General features: G+C 43.7%; 1 protein-coding gene across 1 annotated transcript in view; it reads left to right on the plus strand.

The window, feature by feature from the left end:
• ALDH9A1 (aldehyde dehydrogenase 9 family member A1) overlaps positions 1-15,362 on the plus strand; it is a 40,858-nt gene extending 25,496 nt beyond the window's left edge. Inside the window, 6 exon segments of the mRNA XM_068240172.1 lie at positions 7-108; positions 110-199; positions 4,767-4,854; positions 7,306-7,447; positions 10,946-11,058; positions 14,672-15,362. Of these exon segments, the coding sequence (XP_068096273.1) occupies positions 7-108; positions 110-199; positions 4,767-4,854; positions 7,306-7,447; positions 10,946-11,058; positions 14,672-14,766 (630 nt within the window). The 3' untranslated portion in view covers positions 14,767-15,362.
• The last annotated feature ends 7,652 nt before the right edge of the window (positions 15,363-23,014 follow it).

Here is a 23,014-nt window from a genome sequence, read left to right on the forward strand (position 1 = left end):
GTTTAGGTGTGTTGCAACGGTACACGTGTCCTTTGTCCAGCGGGATATTTGTGGAGAAGTTTACAGAAGGAAGTGGTAAAGAAGGTGAAGAAAATAAAAATTGGAGACCCCTCTCTTGGAAGATACCAGAATGGGGCCACTCATTAACCGTATTCAGCTGGACAAAGTGTTTGGATTCATTAAAGGTGCCAAAGAGCAGGTAAGTAGAAAGTGACAATTTGAATACCTTCCTAGATAATTTTACATTTTAGTAGGATCTGTCTTTCTCTCCCCCCCCCCCCCCCATTAAGACCCCTAGGGCCGTATTCAATTCACTTTTTCCTACTTGGTGATATTTTTACATCTTATCCATAAAATGCCCTTTAAGCCGCCAGCAAACTATAAAAAATACTTAATTTACCTTTTCAGCACACAATTTGAAAAAGTACCAAACACGAGATGAAAAATTCTCCTGGGTGAAAACTTGGTAGAAAAGGGATTTGCATAAAGACCCTATTGTTAAATGTGTTATATGCACTGTGAGTTCGCTTTTTTAAAATTTTTTTTTTTTTAAACCTGTTGTTTACCAGCAGTCTCTGGCCCCTTAAATGCCAGAGACTGCCAGTACAGCAAAAAACGGCGCTTACCAACTAATCTCTACGAGGTCCTGTCGAAGGACTCTGACATCACTGTCAAAAGTATGTATATTTCTCCCCCCCCCCCCCCCCCCCCCCCCCCCCCCCCCCCCCCCCCCCCCCCAGTGTATTCGTATTCGTCTGCATTTAACAACCTTAAAAATTGTGCATTTAAAAAAAAAACACAAAAAAACCCAAATACACTTTTGGCAAACCTCACAAAGGTTTGATATGACCCAGGCGTGGGTGGTAATCAACAGATTGCTATTATACATGTAGTTTACGTACTTCTAGCAAATATGGGACAGAGTAATATTTCAAATTGAACATACCCATATCCACATGTAACAATCAGACCAAAACGGTATCAATCCCTATCCTCTGTAGATGTCTCTTTATTTTCCTTAACACTCTTGGTACTGCGTGTTTTAAAATTGTACACAAGTCTGCTGTTAAAGCCTTTAGCCATAAAAATGAGTTTAGACTTTACATTTGAAATGCACTTTGTTAGAATACAACATATAGAGCATTGCACAAAATCTAAAAAATGATTAAGGACAAGTTTTTACATTTTACAAACTTTAGTAGTGTGCCGAGAAGCTTGTCTTGAGAATTCTCCTGTTAACAGACTGCTCACTGCTAATCTTTGACAGATCTCCCCATTTTCTCTTCAAGCAATCCTATGTAAAGTGGCTGAGAAATTGGTGTAGGAAGGAAGGGTTTGGGTTCCTGGAGAACTGGGCAGACTTTGCAGTCGGCTACAGGTTCTACAGCAGGGATGGGCTGCACCTTAATGGGGAGGGTGCAGCTGCATTGGGGGAGAAGATGGCTAAACGGTTGGAGATTTTAAACTAGGATCTGGGGGGGGAGGCGGGAGGATAAAGTCTCAATATGTAGACAAGATAAGGTAAAAAGACAGTGGGAGCCTAACATTATGGGGGGTGGAGAGGGGGGTGGAGACAGTGTAAAGATTAAGGAGGTTGGTAAAACTTCAAGTAGCCCATTTCGTGTAAACAAAATTGGTAAATGTGTTGGTAAAAATATAAAGTGCATGGTAACCAATGCTCGGAGCCTTGCAAATAAAATAGACGAACTAGAGTTCATTCTGAATGACAAAGGCTATGACATTGTGGGAATAACCGAGACATGGATGGATGAAAGCCATGACTGGATAGCTAATTTAAAAGGATACAATGTGTTTAGGAGGGATAGAACAGGGAAAAAAGGTGGAGGGGTTTGTCTCTTTGTTAAGAATTCTTTTACAGCTGGCCTCAACGATGAGATGGAGGAAGATTGCGAAGATGTGGAGTCCGTTTGGGTAAATATTCATGGTGGAAATAAAAGTTGCCAATTGCTTATTGGGGTATGCTACAGACCACCTCTTATTAATGAAGCTGCAGAACTGCGATTACTACAGCAGATTGAAAAAGCTGCAAGTAAAAACGAGGTCATAATTATGGGCGACTTCAACTTTCCAGACATTGACTGGGGTATTGAGGCTACCCATTCTGGTAAAAGCAGCAGATTTCTTGCAGCACTACAGGACAATTACTGGACTCAAATGGTAACGGAACCAACTAGGGGGAATGCGTTACTGGATCTGATCATTTCTAATAGACCAGATAATGTATCAAATGTGCAGGTTCAAGAACATTTGGGAAATAGTGATCACAACATAACGTTTGATCTGGTGACTGATAGGCCACGGGGCAGCGGGACCACTAAAACTATGAATTTTAGAAAAGCAAAGTTCAATCAAATTAGGCAGGCACTAAGTTTGGTGAACTGGGATAATGTACTACAAGGGGACGACACTGAAGGGAAATGGCAAGCTTTTAAATGTATTCTCAATCAATATTGTAGTATGTATATCCCATATGGAAACAAAATGTCTAGGAATAAAAAAAGGCCTCTATGGATGAATAGAAAGGTTAGGGATAAAATGAAGAGGAAAAAGAATGCCTATAAGGTCCTAAAACAGGAGGGGACTGAGGCTGCACTAAGCAATTATAAGGAGTGCAATAAAAATTGTAAAAAAGAAATTAGGCTGGCAAAAATCGAAGCTGAAAATCAAATCGCTAGGGATATCAAATCTAACCCAAAAAAGTTTTACAAGTACATAAACTCTAAAAAGAAAGGTTGACTGTATAGGAATCCTAAAGGATGAGGGTGGGAACTTAATGGTGGACGACCAAGGTAAGGCAGAGTTATTAAATGCTTTCTTTGCTTCTGTCTTCACAAAGGAAACAGCACTGTTGCAAATTACAGAGGCAGAAGTCTCAATCTTCTAACTGTAATATTAAATACTTAACGCAGGAAGAAGTAAAGGCAAGACTAAATAAATTAAAAATGGACAAGGCACCTGGCCCGGATGGCATGCATCCTCGGGTCCTAAGAGAATTAAGTTCAGTTATAGCTAAGCCCCTTTATCTTATCTTTTGTGACTCTCTTGCAACTAGCAGAGTCCCAGTGGATTGGCGTACAGCCCACGTTTTACCATTATTTAAGAAGGGCAAAAAATCTGATCCAGGAAATTATAGACCTGTAAGCTTAACATCAGTTGTATGCAAACTATTTGAGGGGTTACTAAGAGATACTATACATGACTTCATAGTAGAAAATAATCTTATTTCTCAGCATCAACATGGGTTTACTAAAGACAGGTCCTGTTTGACTAACATGCTCAGCTTTTATGAGGTAGTGAATGCTAATATGGATATTGGGGAATGCTGTAGATGTGATATACTTGGACTTTGCAAAGGCCTTCGACACTGTTCCCCACAGAAGTCTGGTGCAAAAGTTGAGGATGCAAGGACTGGGGAAGAGTTTGTGTGCATGGATAGGGAACTGGCTAATGGACAGAAAACAAAGAGTTGTGGTCAATGGATCGTACTCAAAATGGGAGACTGTTAGCAGTGGGGTCCCACAGGGGTCTGTACTGGGTCCAGTGCTCTTCAATTTATTTATTAATGACCTAGTAGATGCAGTAGTGAGCAATGTTGCTATTTTTGCAGATACAAAATTGTGCAGAATCATCAACTCTCAGGAAGATAGTGTCATATTGCAACAGGATCTGGATAGGATGGCTATATGGGCACATACATGGCAGATGAAATTCAATGTTGACAAATGTAAAGTCATGCATTTTGGTCGTACCAATGGTCTAGCACCATACAAAATAAATGGGATACAGTTGGGAACATCAAACTTGGAGAAGGACTTAGGAGTACTCATCGCCAACAAGTTAAATAATCGTACTCATTGCCAAGCCGCTGCAGCTAAAGCGAACAAAATTTTGGGATGCATTAAAAGGGAAATAAAAACTCGAGATGCTAGCATAATATTGCCCCTGTTTAACTCTCTAGTAATTTCACATCTGGAATATGGAATTCAGTTCTGGGCACCACATTACAAAAAAGATATTGCAGTTTTAGAGCAGGTGCAGAGACGAGCTACAAAATTGATACGTGGGATGGAAGGTCTCGCTTACCAAGAAAGGTTAGATAAACTGGGTTTATTTAGTTTAGAGAAAAGACGCCTTAGAGGAGATCTAATTAACATGTATAAATACATTAGAGGGCAATATAATAGCTTGGCGGATGAGCTTTTTGTCCCTAGGCCTTCTCAAAGGACTAGAGGACATGAGCTGCGCATGGAGGAAAAACGTTTTAGCCATTTATTTAGGAAAGGGTTCTTTACAGTAAGAGTGGTTAAGATGTGGAATGCATTGCCACAGGAAGTCGTTATGGCAAACTCTATACCTGCATTTAAAGGGGGCTTAGATGCTTTCCTTGCGTTGAAAGACATCCATGGCTACAATTACTAGGTTATGCCTAATGTTGTTCCAGGGATTTTATCTGATTGCCATCTGGAGTCAGGAAGGAATTTTTCCCATTTGGGGCTAATTGGACCATGCCTGGTGGGTTTTTTTTCGCCTTCCTCTGGATCAACAGGGGTATGTGGGGGACGGGCTGGAGTTGTACTTTGTACTGGTTGAACTCGATGGACGTATGTCTTTTTTCAGCCAAAATAACTATGTAACTATGTAAAGCAATAATTGTGTATGAGGTCCCAGATATACTGTATTTGCTCTTTACTGTCTACATTTACTTATTCTGCAAGTATATTTGTGTGTATATTTCACTTATTTAGGGTGTTAAAGTGTTGATTGGTGGAGAGCCTTACACACCAGAAGATCCTAAACTGAAGGCTGGATTTTTCATGAGCCCTTGTGTTCTAGGTAGTTATATTCATTATACATCTTGTTATATATTGCCCTGTGGTGGGTTTTTTTTTTTTTTTTTTTTTTTTTTTTAGTGGCTGTTATAGAACTACTCATACTAAAAAGGCCTTAAAGGGAAGGTCCAAGCAAAATAAGAGTTTCACTTACCTGGGGCTTCTACCAGCATACCTTTTTTTTTATTTTTTTTTTTTTTTTTTTTTTGAGTTACTGGTTCAATGCGTACATTTTTACGCATTGAACCAGTAATGCGTAAAAAATTGTGTTCATGTTTCTGCACTAGTGGGAATGCGTAAACGTACGCAATGCGGCACGCCGACCTCCAAGGTCGGAAAGCTGCCAGCGGGGGTCTGGAGCAGCAGTGAGTGACTACGAGGGCACAGGATGGCTGCATGGGGCTGGTAGAAGCCCCAGGTAAGTGAAACTTTTTTTTTTTTTTTTTATTTTGCTTGGACCTTCCCTTTAAGACTACAGTTGCAGAGCTTTGAATCAACCCTCATAAGTGTGTGTGTGTGTGTGTGTGTGTGTGTCCTGGTAATCTCCTATGGGCTTGCTTGTGAAGTGCAATGCCTGGTACACACTGTGCAATTTTCTGTCGCAGGTCAAATTGATTATTTCTGTCAGGTCCATTCTGATTTCCAATTAATTTTTCTACCCTGAAATCAATTTGACCCGTCTAACAGGAAATTGCTTGGTGTAAACCAGGCATAAGAAATGGTGATCTTCATGAATATCTTTCCTGTCTCCCCTTTGGAACAGTTTCTTCCTGGTGGGTGTATATATATATATATATATATATGTGTGTATATATATATATATATATATATATATATATATATATATATAAATTTTTTTTATTTTTTTTTCCCAATTATGGTACTGCCTGTTATGCCATATATCAGTGGATCGTGATGCCATAAATAAGGTTGGGAGCACGCTTGTTTAAATTGTGTGCACTTTCCCCCCAGGTGAAGGTAACTCGCACAATTGCTCATAATGAAAAGTCTATACAGTGTTCCCCCAACCCTGTCCTCAAGGCCCACAAACAGTGCATATTTTGTGGAAATCCAGAGGTAGTTAATCAGCTCTGCTGAGACACTAATTACCTCACTTGGGAATGTGTGTGGTTTCCTGCAAAACATGTACTGTTGGTGGGCCTTGAGGACAGGGTTGGGGAACTCTGGTCTATGGGACACATTACAAATCTCAGCTATCTGCGATTTTCAAATATAACTTTCAAAATGCACGTCCTTCTCGCATAGTGTATGTCAGTGATTCTTCTAAAACTAAGGCAAAGCTGCTCAGTTAACAGTTGCACCTATAAAGGTTAAAATCTGAGAAACTGATCATTTTTACAGTGCTTTCATTTTTCACAGCTCTAGCTTTTTATCGCAGAGTAATGTGGAGGTTGCCATATTTATTTCCTTTTTCAACAATTCCAGTTGCCTGCCTTCCTGCTGATCTTTGCTCACAGTAGTAGCAACTAATCCAGTCAGTCTATGGGTCTACTGCTAAAAGTATTAGACAGAGAACCAGCAGGCAGCCAGGCACTTTGCATTGTTTAAAAGGAAATTTAAATATATCAGCCTAGATGTCCCTCTCAGTTCAGGTGTACTTTAATTTCAACATTGCCTTCCACTGCCACATTGGGCTGACATGGCCCCATATGATGGTCCACATGTGATGGCAAATTGTATCTGGGAGAAATATTAGACAGCAACAGTGGCGTACCTTGGCCATTTGACACCTGGTGCTGGGTAGGATAGTTAGGGAGGATGGTGTTAGGCATAGGTATAAGGGAGGTTATTGTTAGGTGTATGTGGTGGGTGTTAATGTTAGGTATAGGTGGTGGGGGTCAGTACTAGCTGTAGGTATGGGCAGAGGTGTTGGGTACAGGTATGGGGTTAGGTTAGGCCAGCGTATGTGGGGGCCCCAGTTAGTGTTAGGTGACGATTAGCAGTTTCTAAGGCATGACTTTGCATTGATTGAAGTACCCCCACCTATGCCTTCTCTGCCCGCAGCCCACCTTCACCTAACACAAAATGCTGCAGGGTAATGCGAGCAGAAGGTAGTTGAGGCATGTCATTAACTCGTTCCACCGCTGGAGTCCGCGATGTGGCGTCCTGTCCCCGTTCAGCTCCCCCATCCACCCCCCCCCCACCCCAGCATGGTGACACCCAGAGCGGATCGCTCCTGCTGCCAAACTGCAGAGGACCAAGAGCACTGAGAAGGGACTGATAACTTCCCTCTCTATAGGTATCTAACTACTTTATATCAATTGTGCTTTAAATTTGCTTTTAAATTCACAAATTCCTTTATTTACGGTTTTTGAAATTCTTGGAAAAGCACTATATTCATAGAAACTACATTTTCAGAATTTTGAAGCTGCAGCATTTTAAAGGAGGGGAAATTGCTGATCAGTGCTTTGCGATTTATTTCCCTCATGCATAGGAAACTGCACAGATGACATGACCTGCGTGAAAGAAGAAATTTTTGGTCCTGTGATGTCAATCCTTTCGTTTGAATCCGAGGAAGAAGTTTTGGCCAGGGCAAACAATACAACCTATGGCCTAGCTGCAGGAGTCTTTACCAGGTGTGTGCCATAATGGTAGTGTGTATGTATAAATACATATATACAGTAATTTCAGTCTGGCCTCTTGCACACTACATGCGATTCTTGGTGCAAGAGGCCATATACAATGGAGTGCGGCACTGTAGATGCAACACTGTACTTTTTTTTTTTTTTTTTTAAATCACGCAGGCAGACCGCGTGGTATGCAGTGGGGGTTAACAAGCTTGACCGCTGTTTCGCGCACACTAGATAACTGTGTCAAGTGTGCAAGAGGCCTCAGAGGAAGAATCTTATGTCTAATGCTTTAATTGGTTATGGGGTAGGCTTTCGGCCGTATATGCTGTAGCTCTTAATCCTACTATGGCATGCAGTGGTGTAGGGATAACTATAGCAGGCATAGCATCTGCTATGGAGCCCATAGCCACTAGGGGGCCCTCCAGTCCTGGCTGCCTCATGTATTTGCAGGGACAGACATACACACGTGCATGCCCCATGATCTTTGGGACCCTTGAAGCAGTCTTTGCTGACTGAAAGCTTTCCTTACCCTTTTGGCTGGCACAGAGGAGAATGGGCTGCAACATGGAGCTTTGCAGCATGGCATAAGCCCTGCCCCCTTTTTGGAGGATGCCCCACCCACTTTTGGGAGGATGCCTCGTCCCCTCATGAACACAAGAGTATGGAATATTGCTGGGGCTGAAAAAATGAGCCCCACCAGGAACAAGAGTGTAGAAGAGACAGCCGTGGCAGCTGAAGTATAAAACCCTGCTAAGAGGAAGTCTTACTCAACACCTGGGAAGCCTGTAACTAAGTTAGATATTTAGTTTTTTGCCTTCCTGCCACCAGCAATCCGTTTCCTCTTCCACCCCCTTCCCCAGTGACCTTTTCCACACCCCTAGTGACCTCTCCCACCCTCTCTAGCACCTAGTAGCATATTTGCAGTGTGGAAGGTAGCATTAGAGGAAGGCATTCTGCTGCTGTGAAAAGCAACAAATTCTATGAAAAAAAAAAAAAATCCTGTGTGCATGAACACACATACCCCTCATTCCCCCTCCAAGCAGGATTAGGGGCAGAGGTGGCAACTGTGCCTATACAGACAACATACTGTTGCTTAATATGAACACATCCCTGCAGTCATGTCAGGACATCCCATTCCCAGTACTGCAAGCCGACTCATTACTGAAATGCTGCAGTGATGCTTACAATCACCGTGACAAATATGAACTTGTTATGCAGAGCTAGAAGCCAAGTATTCACGCAAGGCCATTAAATCTGTAATTTGATTAATACGTCTTTTAGCATCTTTGAATAATTTAGGACAGCAGAGAACAGACTGTTCTCTAGTCACACCAAAATAACATGTCAAGAGGGGCTCATGTGAATCAAATCTCTCACCGCACCTCACCACACGATTCTAGGCATCTTTAGAGAGCATGAAACCGGCCGTGATGTGAGTTATCACGGTTTAGTGAATCACCATACGTCCATAGAGTTCAACCAGACTTGGTTTTTATTTTTTATTATTTTTCTCCAACCCATGTAACTATGTAAGCCCTTGGTGTGCACCAGCCCTCACTCTTCACAATTCTAGCACTTGCCTAGTTTTCAATTTTTTTTTTTTTTTTTTCTTTTTTTACCCCACCCAATTTTTTTTTTGAAGTGATCACAATTGTGCCATTTGTGCATAGATGCAGTTCGTTCTTCTTTTTTTTTTTTTTTTTTTTTTTTTTTTTTTTTGCAACTTCAGCAGCCCCAATTAACTGTTTTTAATTAAATCTGCTGTGAGCCCCAGCCGCCAACAGGTCCTGATAACTCACATGGTGCAAGTGAGGGTATGATACTCATCCACTCAGCTTCCCCCCCCCCACCAATGCTAAAGCAGGAATTACAGTAGGGCGAGTAGATTCAGACAGATCAGACCCTTGCTGACTCCCTATATAACATGGACCCAACGATGGGCCTCAAAGATAAATTGAATTTAAACCGAAATCATGATCACTATTTCGGAATCGTCAAAGCATCAATTATCGTGATCACGTCATTTCCACATGGGGGAAGTTTGAAGAAGTGGCTTCATACTGCCCCAAAGTCCCGGTGCCTGCAGCATTAGACATACCTTCCACGTGAGTCCACCGCTGTCCGTCGTCTTTCGCCATCTGCTGGCTCTTGTGCTTGGCAAAACTCTGGGCTCCTGTATGTCACAGGACATATAGGAAGTATTCCCTGCATTAGAGCCTGCAGGAGGCAAAGTGGATAGACAGGCATCGCTGGACTCGTGCTTAAAGCTATGTCCAGTACTGATGCAGCTTGGGAGACAGAGGAGGCACAGACAGAGTGGTCACAGAGACAGAGGAGACACAGAGATGCAAAGCGGGCAATAGAGAGACCCAGAGGAGGCCTAAAGAGGCAAAGGGTGCACAAAGAGACAAGGGGGATAGGGGGAGAACAAACGGGCACAGAGGGGAAACAAAGCTTGATTTGAAGGAAATCGTGTATATAATTGAAATTTCAGACAAATCGCTCAATTAAATTTTTTTTTTTTTTTTTTTTTTTATCCTAAAATCGTTCAGGCCTACCCAACGAGATCACAAACTGTGAGCTGTTATATGCGGTTTGAGAAATAAAGATACATTTAACAGCAAGTTTTCATTTAATCTCCGCTAGGGGCGATATTCTAAATACACGCATGCATTTAAAGCTATGCAACATTTTAAACTTTTCCATTGTCTATGGTTAGACTTTGTTGTCTTACATGAAAGTGAATTCTGAAGCCTGTTTACACTAGCAGGGGTCACACTTCAGGGGTGTTTGTTTTTTTTTTTTTTTTTTTTCTCCTGCCAGCACATCACAAGTCAAATCGCAGCGCTGCAAACCAGCTCCCCGCGGGCTGACCACAGATACCTGCTCTGCCTTGTGACAGAAGCTTGCGTTCATGCTAGCGTGAACTCTCGTCAAATCTTGTGCATCGCGAAATGACGCCCTTTGGCATTAGGCGGTCCTGGGGGAGCCACTCTGAGGCAGCCAATTGGCGTTAGGTGGTGGCAGAGTGCTTAATATGTACTGTATGTCATGCGGGTATATTACTGTTATCTTTGCAAATAAATGCTTGTAATGTGTTAGTATTAAAAATCACAACGGGGAAAAATACACCTTATTGCCGTACATTGTACTAGGGACACAATTTAAATGTTGTAATAACTGGGACAAATGGGCAAATAAAACGATGCATCGAAGCAAATTTAATTTTAAAACTATATTGGCTGAAAACTGAGAAATTTTCTTTCTTATTCCCTTTTAAAATACATATAAAATGCTTAGCAAAAAGTAACAACCCAACAGCCTAATTTGTGGCAAATAAAACAAGATATAGATCATTTCAATGTGATAAGTAGCAATAGTTATTGGTCGAATTAACGGGAGGGGTGTGATGTACAAATCTTAAAGGGGAAAAGACCTCAGTTTATAACTTTTTTTTTTTTTTTTTTTTTTTTTTTTATATATTATACCCTTCTCTCTCCACAGGGATATACAGCGTGCTCACAGAGTAGTGGCTGCTTTACAGGCTGGAATGTGCTTCATCAACAATTATAATGTCAGCCCAGTGGAATTGCCCTTTGGAGGGTACAAGAAATCTGGTGAGTGGATATAAATCATTCTGAAAGATCTAAGCTTTGTAGTCACTATGGGGGCATTGATGTAGTGATGTACATTGAGACAGCTTGGTCAAGTCTCTCGAGTTATTTGCTTTGCTTTGCACTCTTCTCACTTGGCAGGTGACAGCTTCTAAAAACCTAATGCTGGTAATAGTTTTTTTTTTTTTTTTTAGCTGATTAGATGGTTCGATAATTTCCGACATGTCCGATCTCCCTTTCGATTCTTTAGCCACTCGTTTTCTGATAGAAGTGAATGGCAAAAGCTAAGAAAAACGAGCGGAAGATAAGAGAATCGAGTGGCAAATGATCAGGATCAGAAATGCACGGCAGAAACCGTGTATTCCCAGCATAAGTTTAACCCACCCAATACCCACGAGCCTCCAGTGACTTCTTGTAGCCTTCTGGTTGCTCCTAGCTGCTTTCCTGAGTCCTTCGTGCACAGAAGGCGGCGTGTCACCCGACTCGCGTCAGGTGACACTCTGGGAGCCGTGAATGGACGCCGCAAGCCACTAGGAGCTACAGGAACGATATGAGACGTCTCTGGACAATCGGTGAGTATTTTAATGCCTGCAAGCACCCTCAAACTCCCAAAAGAGTCCCCGTTATCCATTTAGGTATGCCAGTTATCCGGAACTCAGGCAACTGGAAGTTTCAACTAACGGGACTTTGCTGTAGTTATGTAGGGGAATTGGAGGCTCCCAAAAAGCATATAAAAAATTTAGTGTACCCAAGGCGAATTTAATTTTAATTAAAAGGAAAAAAAGAGACTTGCCTAATAGGTCAGCCTGTGTATCCTGCAGATGCTTCCCTACGTCCTCCTTGCCTTCACTGTTGCTGCGAGAGGACCCCCGGAACATTTCCGACAAAAGCTTGTCTGCTGCCAAACCTCTGGTAGAGAGACTTAAAGCACAACTGAAGAAACATAAATATGGAGGCTGCCATAATTTTCCTTTTAAACCATACCAGTTTACTAGCAGTCCTTCTGGTCTATTTGGCTGGAGTAGTGTTTGAATATCACCAGAAACAAGCATGTGGCTAATCTTGTCAGATCTAACCATGTCACGCTTGATCTGCTGCATGTTTGTTCAGGGTCTATGGCTAAAAGCATTAGAGGCAGAGGATCAGCAGGAAATGAATATGGCAGCCTCCATATTCTTCTTCATTTCAGTTGTCCTTTAATGCCCTGTGGGACTTGGAAGGTCCATTCTTTGTACACATCCAGGATCAACTGTACTATCCAAGATGCAATTTCCCTGAATGATGCAGTAAGACTCCTCCTAGGCGTGCATATGCTATGGTCATCGGTGAGATGGGCACAAGGTGAGCAGAATGACAGCTCTCCCTGCTGTCACTAAATTCCCCCTCCGAGTTGTGGTTGTAGCAACTCGGAGGGAGATGTAATCTCGGGTCTAGCGAGCGCCAGATGCCCAGATTACACTTGTGCGGGGCACGTATCATAGCATTACTTTCCCCCTCTAGGACCGTGGGGAATTTATAAGTACATTTTCACTTTTTCTGATGTCTTAAGAGGACACATGACAGAGCCTACATCCTAAGATTTTAGAGGTTCTGGAGCCTTAAGAAAAGAATGTGGCACGGACTTGTTTGATGTAGAAAAGTCCTAGTTACTTTCGGAAGAAAGCTGATCATTAGACATAATGCCACTTTGTCGGGGTGGGGGGGGGGGGGGGGGGGGGGGGGGGGGAATGTATGTATGAATGATTCTCTTATGGAAAAGGCATGAATCTCTAACCCCCTTTTGGCTGTTATAGCTAAAAGACACTGTTTTCAATGTGATAATTCCATAATCTTATAACGAGCACAAGAAAAAATGCCAATTTAGGCCAGAAAGCATAATGAATTGATGAATGCTTCATACAATATGATGAGAAAATTCTAAGTCAATTTTATTGAGGTCAGAAAATATCTATAGAAAAAGATTCCATAATCTTCTTTGGTCACATGGATGGAAAGGTGTTGAGATTTATCAATCATCCTGGATGTCCTATATCAATTTGGAGAAGAAAGGGAGAGTCCTGTTTTTTGAGAGCTGCTTTATGAAACTGCACAACTAAGGGATTTAGCCCACTGGATATGACAAGGGTGAAATCTGCACTGGAATAGCTGTCTAAACCTGACTGTAAAAAGGGTTCGGTGTGGCAAAGTCCAATATCTCAATCAAATTTACAGTTGTCATAAGTCATTCATGTTGCACCAACTGAGAAATCTTTCCCAGGTCCTATAATATGTTACATTGATCAGGTCCAGGAAAAATTTTCTACCAGTGTTATGACCAATTCAGAATAGCCCAAGTTGGTTTCTCAACTTTCATGCCGTTAAATGTAAAGGACAACTGAAGCGAGAGGGATATGCAGGCTGCCATATTTATTTTCTTTTTAAGCAATACCAGTTGCCTGGCTATCCTGATGATCCTCTGCCATAGACCCTGAACAGGCATGCAGCAGAACAGGTGTTTCAGATATTGTCAGATCTGACAAGATTAGCTGCATGTTTGTTTCTGGTGTTATTCAGTCACTACTACAGCCAAATAGATCAGCAGGGCTGCCAGGCAACTGGTATTGTTTAATATGAAATAAAAATGGCAGCCTCCATATTCTTTTCACTACAGTTGTCCTTTAAGTCTTTTGAGGTGTCATATGAAGGAACTAGCCCTGAAACAGAAGATCTGGAAGCGATTTAAAAGCTGGTATTGCAGTGACTGTCACTTCCTCCTGCAGTATTCGGTTCAATCAACACACCAATCACTGGGATTGGAGGAAAGACATTACCAAAACCATTGCTATTTTCGCCAGGTTAAGCATTGGTTTCCCCTGGCAGTCAGAAATGGTGTTCTGAAAATACAAAAACTTACACTTCCATTAGATCTGCCTCTGGCATTCCAATCAATGCAATTTTGTTAGAGTATCTAAAGATTCAGTGACCACTCCTTGTGCTGTACAAAGTTGCGACTGAAATTATCCGCTAGGATATTCTGGGTGGTCGGTAAGAAGTATTCAAATCTGGGTTTCCTTATTCAGAACCTGGGTACACAGCAGTTCAGCACCATTACCAAGGGAAAGTCCCAGTGTTGCGTTGCACTTGACGTGACTGAGCTGGTTCCTCCTTTTGACTTGGGAGTAGGAGACATTGGAGACTTGTGATGTACAACGGAACCCTGGGACTCTCTCAGCTCCTGGTGCTGAACTGCTTACGGCATTATCTGGGTTTCCGAATAAAGAAACCTGGATCCAAACACTACTGGTATGTAAGTTACTGACAGACTCCAAATATATTTTTTACTCATCAGAGGATTGGTTTCACCTCCTTCAAAAGAGATGCTCCCATCCCTGTCTGTCCACCCCATTTTGTTACATAAGTCGTCAGTCCTGTGGTCAATCTGAATTTAAACTACTTTGCCTGCTATCTGTTTGGAGAATTCAGAGCCTGTCCTGTTCTCCTTAGGAACTCTTTAAAAACGTTTTTAAAGGTATATACTTGAGGTGAATATCAAGTTCCATTGCTTTGTATTCCATATGACATGCTTGTTAACTTCTTATTTAAGTAGCTGCAATATATTTTGCTTTTTGTGTTTCAGGCTTTGGACGTGAAAATGGACATGCAGCCATGGAGTACTATTCACAACTTAAGACGGTCTGTGTGGAAATGGGAAAAGTAGAGTCTGTGTTTTAAATGGAACATCTGTCATATATCTAAATTCCGAAAAAGTATTGAAAACCAAGATGCATCTCTCTACATTGCTCATGTTTTTGAAACACTTTTTCTATGCATTGTACATATTTTCTATGGCAACAAAAATGTTATGCATTTGATCAATCAACAATGTCTGTATCAAACTTTTTTTTTTTTTTCTGTAGCAGGTACTTTACAAAATTCTGTCACATTACTGACCTGCATTCTCTCTACTACATGTTAAAATGACAGTCTATCGAAAATCAGAATTTTATAAAGGTATTCAGAATTTTTACTTCATTACAACACAGTCTCTGTAAACGTATTTCTGGCCTACACAATGTGACTGCATATGGAATGTTCCCTAAGTCATTTTGGAAGAGATACAAAGTCTGGTGAAATGTAGCATACTGGTAGATAAGACAGTGCAAGGTTCAGTGCAGTATTTGCTTTGAATGAAGAGACTGCTGACCTTTTGTCTATGAAGTAAATTCAAGCAATTATCTGTTACAACATAAAGCTTGCAACCACCGATTACACCCACTTTGTTAAACAGTAACAGAGAAAATGTTTCACCAATAAATTGCTTAAAATGGCTTATAGAAGTGGTGTGTGTTTTTTTTTTTTTTTTTTTCACTTGTGTTCCTGTTATATTGGCACGCTTGCTGCTGTTTTTGAACTATCAGAGTTCCAGGCAAATTTTGAAACTAACACTTGCTCCCTCTGAAGCTGCTCTCCTCTTTTCTCTTCTGGCTGCCTCTGCCAACTCTAGATTGAGTAATAATGTCTCAATCCCGCAATGTCTGTTCCTTCCAGCCAGTGCTCTGCTGATTGTTCTAAAGCAGACCAGAATAGTATTATGGTGGCTGCCATATTTTCTTTTTAAACCATACTAGTTGCCTAAGTTGCATGCAGCTAATCCAGTCATACCTCAGCCAGAATATGCTTGTCCAGGACTTGTTCACATTGCGTTCCGTTCGTGTGTCCGTCACATTGGTTTTGGTTTTTTTCCTATACCTTCCATTGAGGCGGAATCGCCCTGAAAAGGGAACATGCACTGCGCACGACCCGCGCAGATATGAACCGTCTCATAGACATTTACTGGCCACGCGGATGGAGGGCGTTTAAAAAAAAAAAAAAAAAAAAAAAAAAACCCCGCAGGAAAAAAAGCCAAAACCGCCTGCAGCGTGAACAAGCCCTCAGGGTCTGTCTCTAATAAGTTTAGCCAGAGTATCAGGATGACAGCCAGGTTATTTGCATGTCAGCTTCCATTTTCCTTCAGGTGTGCTTAAATATCCATAAAAAAGTGCCATTACATTCTCCTACTCTCAATTTTCCCACTGATCTAAATCTAACGCCATGCCCCTTTCCTTAAAAACCAGATGGATGTGTCTTCCATAGAATACATGTTAAAGCAGACTTGAACTCAGAACTTCCTCTCTGCTCTAAGATACACAACAGCATAATGATCTTTAAACAAAAACATTTTTGTTACAGCTGATATAAATCTGCATGATTTCTACTTCCTGATTTACGGAAGCAGACATATTGACATCCTGTGCTTTCAAATGAGCTTATCTGCCATCTGTGCCGTGGCAGTCATGTGACAGAGAGATATCAAATTACAACTTGTGATTAGATACAGATAAGCAGGGATTAGACAGGCTAAAATCTCTAAATACATACAGGGTGCATTTCTTTGTTTTCCTTCTGCCCTGTGCAAGAGTTCAGGTCCACTTTAAGGGCTGGTGCACACCGAGCGGCTTTTTCTGCGTTTCTGCAGCTGCGGATCTGTTTGGTCAATGTATCTCAATTGGGTGGTTCACACCAGTGGGAGGAGTTTTGCAGAAACTAATCCTCCGGGGGTGAGGCATTTTTTTGGATTTCTGATGCCGGATGCATTTCTGCCTCAATCCTAAGTATAGGAAAAAACGCAAACCGCTCTGAAAAATGCCTGTTCAGAGCGGTTTTGCTGGCGTTTTTGTTACAGAAGCTGTTCAGTAACAGCTTTACTGTAACAATATCTGAAATCTACTACACCAAAACCGCTACACAAAACCGTAAAACGCTAGCTGAAACGCTACAGAAAAAGCAAGAGTTTCAAAATCTGCTAGCATTTTGCGGATCTGCTAGCGGGTTTTGGTGTGCACCAGGCCTATGTACTGATCAGCTGGTGTAGACCTGTTGGCTTCTTCCATTGCCTTACACACAATTTCTCCAATTCCATCCCCTATAGTTTTAAAATAAGCAATGCTACTATAAATAAAACCTACACATTTTATTTGCCCATTAGTCCCAGCTGTCACAAGATTTCCAAATAATATATTGTTGCCATACATTGTAATAGAGAACGAGACCTCTTTATTTAAATGATGTTCCGGTCTTGTAGTTTTTGTTTTTGTATTTCACTCAATAACTACAAGCCCTTACTTGCTAATATATCTTCATGACATACATAGAAAGAAAAATACTTTTATTGCCACTAAAAGGCACTACAATCACTATCCTGTGTCAACAGGAATTTTTTTTTATTCCACCCCCCCCCCCCCCCCCCCCCAATGGGAAAAATCCGGATTGGACGCAAAGCAGCGTTTTAAGGGCCGAAATCACATTGAATGCTAAATTTCAGGCCTAAAATGCTTTAAAACATCTTGTATGTGTATGCATCAATCAGGGAGTGTATTTAGAGTACTGATTCACACTGACACACCAAACTCACTGTGTAACGCACCACAAACGGCTGTTTGTGTTGTGACGGCCATGCTGGACTGATGCACACCATGGCCAGAGTGCAGGCCGTGGCGGTTTTCAAGCTCATATGGTTGCCGGGCTGTGGTAGCTCAATGATAGAACAGTGACTGTCCAGCTGATCAAATTTGGTCTGTCCACAATGAAGCAACCACCTTATCTAGCTGTGCTGAAGGTCCTTTCTGACAGGTCGCTTGAGGCAGGACAAGACAGAAGTTGGATGGCAAATTGGGACAGCTCTGGCCACAGGTCAAGCCTGTGCACCCAGTAGTCCAAGGGTTCATCGCTGCTCAGTTTCTACATCCACACTTAAGGGCAGGTACTCGGCTACCTGCCGGTCCAGGCGTTGGTGAAGGGTGGATCTGGAAGTTGGACTAAAGAATGTCCGCATGTCCGACATCACCATGAGATTGCTTGAGCGTCCTGCCCTTGCCTGCGTGGACATGGGAGAAGGATTACTGGCAGTGGCACCTTTATTGCGTTGTGCTGTGACATCACCCTTAAACACATTTGTAAAGCATAGTTGCCAGCTTGTTCTGCATCCTTTCTGCCTTCTGGTGAGTTGGTAACATGTCCAGCACTTTGTGCCTATACCGAGGGTCTAGTAGCGTGGCCACCCAGTACAGCTCATTTCTCTTGAGATTGTTTTTTTTTTTTTATACGGGGGTCCCTCAACAAGCTGGACAGCATGAACACCGCCATCTACACAAAGTTGGATGCAGATGTACTATCCATCTCCTCTTGCTATTCCTCAGTGATATCAGGTAAGTCCTCCTTATTCCCCCCCCCCCCCCCAAGCCATGAACAATACCACGGGAACGTTGAGCAGCACAAGCCCCCTGCGACGTCTGCTGCGGTTGTTCTTCTGCCACTGCCTCCACAGAAACCCCTTCCTCATCATCCGAGTCTGACTCCTCTTCCCCACACAACTCTTCCCCCCCCCCCCCGTGCTGCCGCAGGTGTTGAGGAAACCTCTGGTTCTGATGTAAATTGCTCCCACAACTGTTCATGCCGTAACTGTTCCTCTTCACACTCCTCCACAGCTTGATCCACCACTCTACGCACGGCACGCTCCAGGAAGTTAGTGTATGGGATCAAGTCGCTGATGGTGTCTTCACTGCAACTCACCAGGTTGGTCACCACTTCAAACGGCCGCATGAGCCTGCATGCATTTTGCATCAGTGTCCAGTTGTTGGGCCAGAACATCCCCATCTCCCCAGATTGTGTCCTTTTACTGTAATTATACAGGTACTGAGTGACGACTTTCTCTTGTTCTAGCAGGCGAGAGAACATGACCAGGGTGGAATTTCAGCAAGTCGGGCTGTCACATATCAAGTGTCTCACCGGCAAGTTGTTTCTCCGCTGAATGTCCGCAAAGCGTGCCATGGCCGTGTAAGACTGCCTGAAATGCCCACACAACTTCCTGGCCTGCTTCAGGAGGTCCTCTAAGCCTGGGTAATTTGACACAAATCTTTGAATGACTAGATTCAGCACATGTGCCATGCAGGGTACATGTGTCAACTTTCCCAAATTCAAAGCGGAAAGGAGATTGCTGCCTTAGTCACACACCACTTTGCCGATCTTCAGCTGGTGCGGGGTCAGCCACTGATCCACCTGTTTGTTAGGAGCAGCCAGGAGAGCTGGTCCAGTCTGACTCTCCGCTTTGAGGCAAGACATGTCTAAGATGGTGTGAAACTGTTGTACCTGGCATGCAGCATAGGCCCTTGGGAGATGGGGCTGTGTAGCTGGAGCGGAGATCGCAGCACCGGTAGAGTTGAATTGCCACTCAGCCAAGGAGGAGAGGAGGTGGCAGGAAGCCTGCCTGCAAGCCGTGGAGGTGTCACAAGTTGGTCTGCTGCACAGACACGTACTCCCTGCTTGCCATCGGTCACCAGGTTGACCCAATGGGCTGTGTAAGTTATGTACCTATCCTGACCGTGCTTGGCAGACCAGGCATTTGTGGTCAGGTGGACCCTTGACCCAACGCTGTGTGCCAGAGATGACACCACTTGCCTCTCAACTTCACGGTACAGTTTGGGTATCGGCTTTTTAGAGAAATAATTGCGGCCTGGTATCTTCAACTGCGGTGTACCAATGTTCACAAATTTACGGAAGGCCTTAGAGTCCACCAGCTTGTATGGTAACAGCTGGCAAGCTAACAGTTCCGACCACACCAGCTGTCAGACGCCGGGCAAGGGGGTGACTGGCAGAAATTGGCTTCTTCCGCTCAAAGATTTCTTTCATGGACACCTGGCTGCTGTAGGCAGAGGAGCAGGAACTGCTTAAGGTCAGAGGCGGGGTGGAGGAGGGTGGCTGTGATTGTGAAGGTGCAAGGGCGAAAGTGGCTGAAGATGCTGTACTTGAAGGAGGAAGAGGAGAAGGAGGGTGGCTTTTCTTTTGTGTGCTGCTTTTGCTCAGGTGCTCTTCCCATTGCAGTTTGTTCTCCATGTGCCTTCGTAAGGCACTTGTCCCTACATGAGTGTTGGCCTTTCCACGGTTCAATTTTTGGAGGCAGAGAGAACAGATGGCATTGCTCCGATCTGAGGCAGACACATTAAAAAAAATTCCAAACCGCTGAGCCCCCCTGGGGTGATGGCACTATGGTGGCATCAGCAGCTGACGTTGAAGGGCATGTTGGCTGGCTGTCCATAGGTGGCGATACATGGTGCTGGATACTGCCACCAGCTGTTTGACAAGCTCCCTCTGCTTCTTTCAGGAACTCGTCTCCTCCTACTCCTCTCTGACTCCCCCTCAGACAAAATGACCAAGGGGACAGTTCAATTAGGAACCCATGTGGGATCCGTATCATCATAATCCTCCTGCCCAGCTTCGCTTGCCTCAGACACCTCCAAAACTGCACCAACCGCAGGTACTTCATCATCCTCCTCCTCACACGTTACGTCCATAGTGTCGCCGCCTAACTCGGACATATGAGGTGGTGTAACTTGCTTAGCGCCTTCATCTGGTTGTAATAATTGGTGGGAAATTAACTGATTCACAGCCATTATTAACTCCTGCGAAGTGTCAAATGCAATGGATGTGGTACTTGTAGTAGCGCTGGTGGCTGCGGAAGATGAGGTTTTGTGTGTTAAATAGTCAACCACGTCCTGACAATCTTGGGAGTTGATGGGACGTGCCTTCTTCTGAGCACTGCCAGGGCCGCACAAAATCACATCAACACGACCTTGCACAGACCTGCCGGGTGGCCTTCCTCTGGGTCTACCTCCGCCTCTATCCCCCCCGATATGGACACAACGGACAAAACAGGTAAAGTGAAAGGTATGCACTGACTTGACTAATATAATGTACAGTCACACAGGTGCAGTTAACAGGTATGCACGGAGTGGTATAACACACTGCGTGCACTCATGTAGGTAGGTGGGTGCACTGAACACAACAGGTAGGTATATGCAGTGATGGGTATTACAATGTGCACCTGTCACACACACAGGTTGCAGACAGGCACAGTGACACTGTGTGCGCTCAACTCACGTAGGTAGGTGGGTGCACTGTGAACAGGTAGGTAGGTATATGCAGTACTGGGTATTACAATGTGTACCTGTCACATTGCAAACTCGGGCTTACCACTCGGGCTCGGGCTTGCCAGTCACAGCACCTTTTTCCTACTCCCAGCGCAGGTCGAGGTTACCGCCAGGGAAGTTAATGTCTAAACTGCTGCCAACAAAAGTGAGTACACCCCTAAGTGAAGAATGTCAGAATTCTGTTAGTGTTACAAGGTCTCAGGTGTGAATGGGGAGTACGAGAGGAGTCGGCGAAGAGAGCGAGTGATAAATCTACCTGGCTATCTGGGGTTCTCAAAAACACACGATTGGTTCGCACGATGACCAGGGGCCCGGAACCTCTCTCACAGGCCGGGGCCCCTAGGCCAACATGTGATACCTGGAGGGGAGTGCAGGTGGGCCTGGACCTCTCACACCCAGACTCTGGACCTCTCACTTCCAGAAAACCCACCAACACTGCCTCCATACTGTGTGCTAAATTCAACACACACAAGCAATAGAACACAGCAGTACATGCATCCAGCTACATTTAAGTGGTCAGCAGGTGCTCGTCAGCCAATCAGGATGCACTGTCATACACCCTTTACCTGCCATACCACATCTAGCAGCCATTAGCATTCAGGTGGGAGGCTTCAGTTGGACGCCATCGCAAGATTGCGTCGCTAGCAGGACCGCCCCGTGCAAACATCCCTCCCACAGGGGTCCCTCCCTAACCGCTCATCTGTCCGCCATGTCCTAGAGCTGAAAGAAAACGTTTAAAAACACACGATTGGTTCGCACGATGACCAGGGGCCCCGGACCTCTCTCACTGGCCGGGGCCCCAAGGCCAACATGCGATACCTGGAGGGGAGTGCAGGTGGGCCTGGACCTCTCACACCCAGACTCTGGACCTCTCACTTCCAGAAAACCCACCAACACTGCCTCCATACTGTGTGTTGAATTTAGCATTGCTTTTGTGTGTTGTATCTGGGGTTCTCTTCGGACAACTGTTGAACACAAAAGGCAAGGCCATGCCTGGGTGGGCTTGAACCACCAACCTTGCAGTTAACAGCCAAACGCGCGAACCAATTGTACCACAAAGACTGTGCATGCAGTTGCTGTTGAATGATTTTATGGGGATGTATGTGTCTTTTGGAGGGAGGAAGTAAGTCTGCTCCAAGAAGTTTCAGCATGTAGTGTTGGTGGTATAATGGTTAGGATAGCAGCCTACAGAGCGGTAGGCCTGGGTTCTATTCCCAGCCAATGTGAGTTGGTTTTTGACATGCTACAAATCCTTAAGCAAGCTCATTTTTCTCTTGGATATATAATAATGGTACATGCTAGGCTGGCTTCAGCATGTAGTGTTGGTGGTGGTATAGTGGTGAAGTGAGCTACCTACCACGCACTCAGACCTGGGTTCAATTCCCAGTCAAGGTATGTAAGCTGGCTTTTGAAATACTACACTTCCCTGGAAGATGAGATACAGGTTATCAGGTAGAAATTAGTTAGGTGGGGAAATTAAATTTGAATTCCATAAAATTCCGCGGAACTTTAAAATTTTCAGCGGAATTCTGTTTTAGAGCTATAGCAATTCCGTTCTGTCATATCAGAACCGGAATCACCAAATTCCGTCCGGAACCGCGGAGTTTACAATGCTGCGGAATCCAGCGACCATCCCTAGTCCTGTCAAGCATTGGATCTGCATGAGTGCTGCTGGCATTGGGGAGCTACAGTTCTCTGAGGGTACCATGAATGCCAACATGTACTGTAGCAGGGCATGATCCTCTCCCTTGGAATGCTGCCCTGCTGTCCAGTTTCCAAACATAACTATCCTAAACACACCTCCAAGACGACCACTGCCTTGCTAAAGAAACTAAAGGTAAAGGTCCTGAACTGGTTAAGCATGTCTCCAGACCTAAACCCTATTGAGCATTTGTGGGGCATCCTCAAAAAAAGGTGGAGAAGCACAAGGTCTCTAACATCCACCAGCTTTGTTATGG

The sequence above is a fragment of the Hyperolius riggenbachi genome, chromosome 6 (assembly GCF_040937935.1).
Source record: "Hyperolius riggenbachi isolate aHypRig1 chromosome 6, aHypRig1.pri, whole genome shotgun sequence".
Lineage (NCBI taxonomy): Eukaryota > Metazoa > Chordata > Amphibia > Anura > Hyperoliidae > Hyperolius > Hyperolius riggenbachi.